At 37.3% G+C, this 2,500-nt stretch overlaps 1 protein-coding gene across 1 annotated transcript in view; it reads right to left on the reverse strand.

Annotated features, from left to right (window-relative positions):
* LOC138005780 (phosphatidylinositol phosphatase PTPRQ-like) overlaps positions 1–2,500 on the reverse strand; it is a 79,649-nt gene that overhangs the window by 67,741 nt on the left and 9,408 nt on the right. The window contains exons 3-8 of the mRNA XM_068851961.1: positions 2,395–2,448; positions 2,064–2,117; positions 1,402–1,455; positions 1,071–1,124; positions 740–793; positions 409–462 (exon numbers count right to left, since the gene is read on the reverse strand). Of these exons, the coding sequence (XP_068708062.1) occupies positions 409–462; positions 740–793; positions 1,071–1,124; positions 1,402–1,455; positions 2,064–2,117; positions 2,395–2,448 (324 nt within the window). The remainder of the gene's footprint in view (positions 1–408; positions 463–739; positions 794–1,070; positions 1,125–1,401; positions 1,456–2,063; positions 2,118–2,394; positions 2,449–2,500) is intronic.

The following is a 2,500-nucleotide window of genomic DNA, read 5'->3' on the forward strand; positions in this document are numbered from 1 at the left end:
TCCAACGTATAACGCAGAAGTACATTTCTAGAACGTTGTCACACAAAGCCGTAATTAACTGAAATGATCATAGTCACTTTTATTATTGTTTTTTATTTCACTGGACGGGTCTCCATCACAGTGCAGTGTATCTGAGAAGACAACACAAACGAAAGAAATAAAGCGGCAATAAAATGCGAAATCCCCATTCAAGAGAGTAAGATTCCAAATGCCGCCGCTTGGGAAAAGAGATTGGCTTTGGTTGAGTAAACATGATGAGTATTTGAGCTACTTTAACAATTGCCGCTCACCCCCAATGTTGGACAAATTTAGGTCGATTTTATGAATGTAATCCAACTTATAAGGCAAAAGGTCATTTCTAGAACGTTGTCACACAAAAACGTAATTAACTGAGATGATCATACTCACTTTTTTTATTGTTTTTTATTTCACTGCACGGGTCTCCATCAGAGTGCAGTGTATCTGAGAAGGCAACACAAACGAAAGAAATAAAGCGGCAATAAAATGGGAAATCGCCATTCAAGAGAGTAAGATTCCAAATGCTGCCGCTTGGGAGAAGAGATTGGCTTTGGCTGAGTAAACATGATGAGTATTTGAGCTACTTTAACAATTGCCGCTCACCCCCAATGTTGGACAAATTTAGGTCGATTTTATAAATGTAATCCAACGTATAACGCAAAAGTACATTTCTAGAACGTTGTCACACAAAAACGTAATTAACTGAAATGATCATACTCACTTTTTTTATTGTTTTTTATTTCACTGCACGGGTCTGCATCACACTGCAGTGTATCTGAGAAGACAACACAAACGAAAGAAATAAAGCGGCAATAAAATGCGATATCGCCATTCAAGAGAGTAAGATTCCAAATGCTGCCGCTTGGGAGAAGAGATTGGCTTTGGCTGAGTAAACATGATGAGTATTTGAGCTACTTTAACAATTGCCGCTCACCCCCAATGTTGGACAAATTTAGGTCGATTTTATAAATGTAATCCAACGTATAACGCAAAAGTACATTTCTAGAACGTTGTCACATAAAAACGTAATTAACTGAAATGATCATACTCACTTTTTTTATTGTTTTTTATTTCACTGCACGGGTCTGCATCACACTGCAGTGTATCTGAGAAGACAACACAAACGAAAGAAATAAAGCGGCAATAAAATGCGAAATCGCCATTCAAGAGAGTAAGATTCCAAATGCTGCCGCTTGGGAGAAGAGATTGGCTTTGGCTGAGTAAACATGATGAGTATTTGAGCTACTTTAACAATTGCCGCTCACCCCCAATGTTGGACAAATTTAGGTCGATTTTATAAATGTAATCCAACGTATAACGCAAAAGTACATTTCTAGAACGTTGTCACACAAAAACGTAATTAACTGAAATGATCATACTCACTTTTTTTATTGTTTTTTATTTCACTGTACGGGTCTCCATCAGAGTGCAGTGTATCTGAGAAGACAACACAAACGAAAGAAATAAAGCGGCAATAAAATGCGAAATCGCCATTTAAGAGAGTAAGATTCCAAATGCTGCCGCTTGGGAGAAGAGATTGGCTTTGGCTGAGTAAACATGATGAGTATTTGAGCTACTTTAACAATTGCCGCTCACCCCCAATGTTGGACAAATTTAGGTCGATTTTATAAATGTAATCCAACGTATAACGCAAAAGTACATTTCTAGAACGTTGTCACACAAAAACGTAATTAACTGAAATGATCATACTCACTTTTTTTATTGTTTTTTATTTCACTGTACGGGTCTCCATCACAGTGCAGTGTATCTGAGAAGACAACACAAACGAAAGAAATAAAGCGGCAATAAAATGGGAAATCGCCATTCAAGAGAGTAAGATTCCAAATGCTGCCGCTTGGGAGAAGAGATTGGCTTTGGGTGAGTAAACATGATGAGTATTTGAGCTACTTTAACAATTGCCGCTCACCCCCAATGTTGGACAAATTTAGGTCGATTTTATAAATGTAATCCAACGTATAACGCAAAAGTACATTTCTAGAACGTTGTCACACAAAAACGTAATTAACTGAAATGATCATACTCACTTTTTTTATTGTTTTTTATTTCACTGCACGGGTCTGCATCACACTGCAGTGTATCTGAGAAGACAACACAAACGAAAGAAATAAAGCGGCAATAAAATGCGATATCGCCATTCAAGAGAGTAAGATTCCAAATGCTGCCGCTTGGGAGAAGAGATTGGCTTTGGCTGAGTAAACATGATGAGTATTTGAGCTACTTTAACAATTGCCGCTCACCCCCAATGTTGGACAAATTTAGGTCGATTTTATAAATGTAATCCAACGTATAACGCAAAAGTACATTTCTAGAACGTTGTCACACAAAAACGTAATTAACTGAAATGATCATACTCACTTTTTTTATTGTTTTTTATTTCACTGCACGGGTCTGCATCACACTGCAGTGTATCTGAGAAGACAACACAAACGAAAGAAATAAAGCGGCAATAAAATGCGAAATC

The sequence above is a fragment of the Montipora foliosa genome, chromosome 6 (assembly GCF_036669935.1).
Source record: "Montipora foliosa isolate CH-2021 chromosome 6, ASM3666993v2, whole genome shotgun sequence".
NCBI lineage: Eukaryota > Metazoa > Cnidaria > Anthozoa > Scleractinia > Acroporidae > Montipora > Montipora foliosa.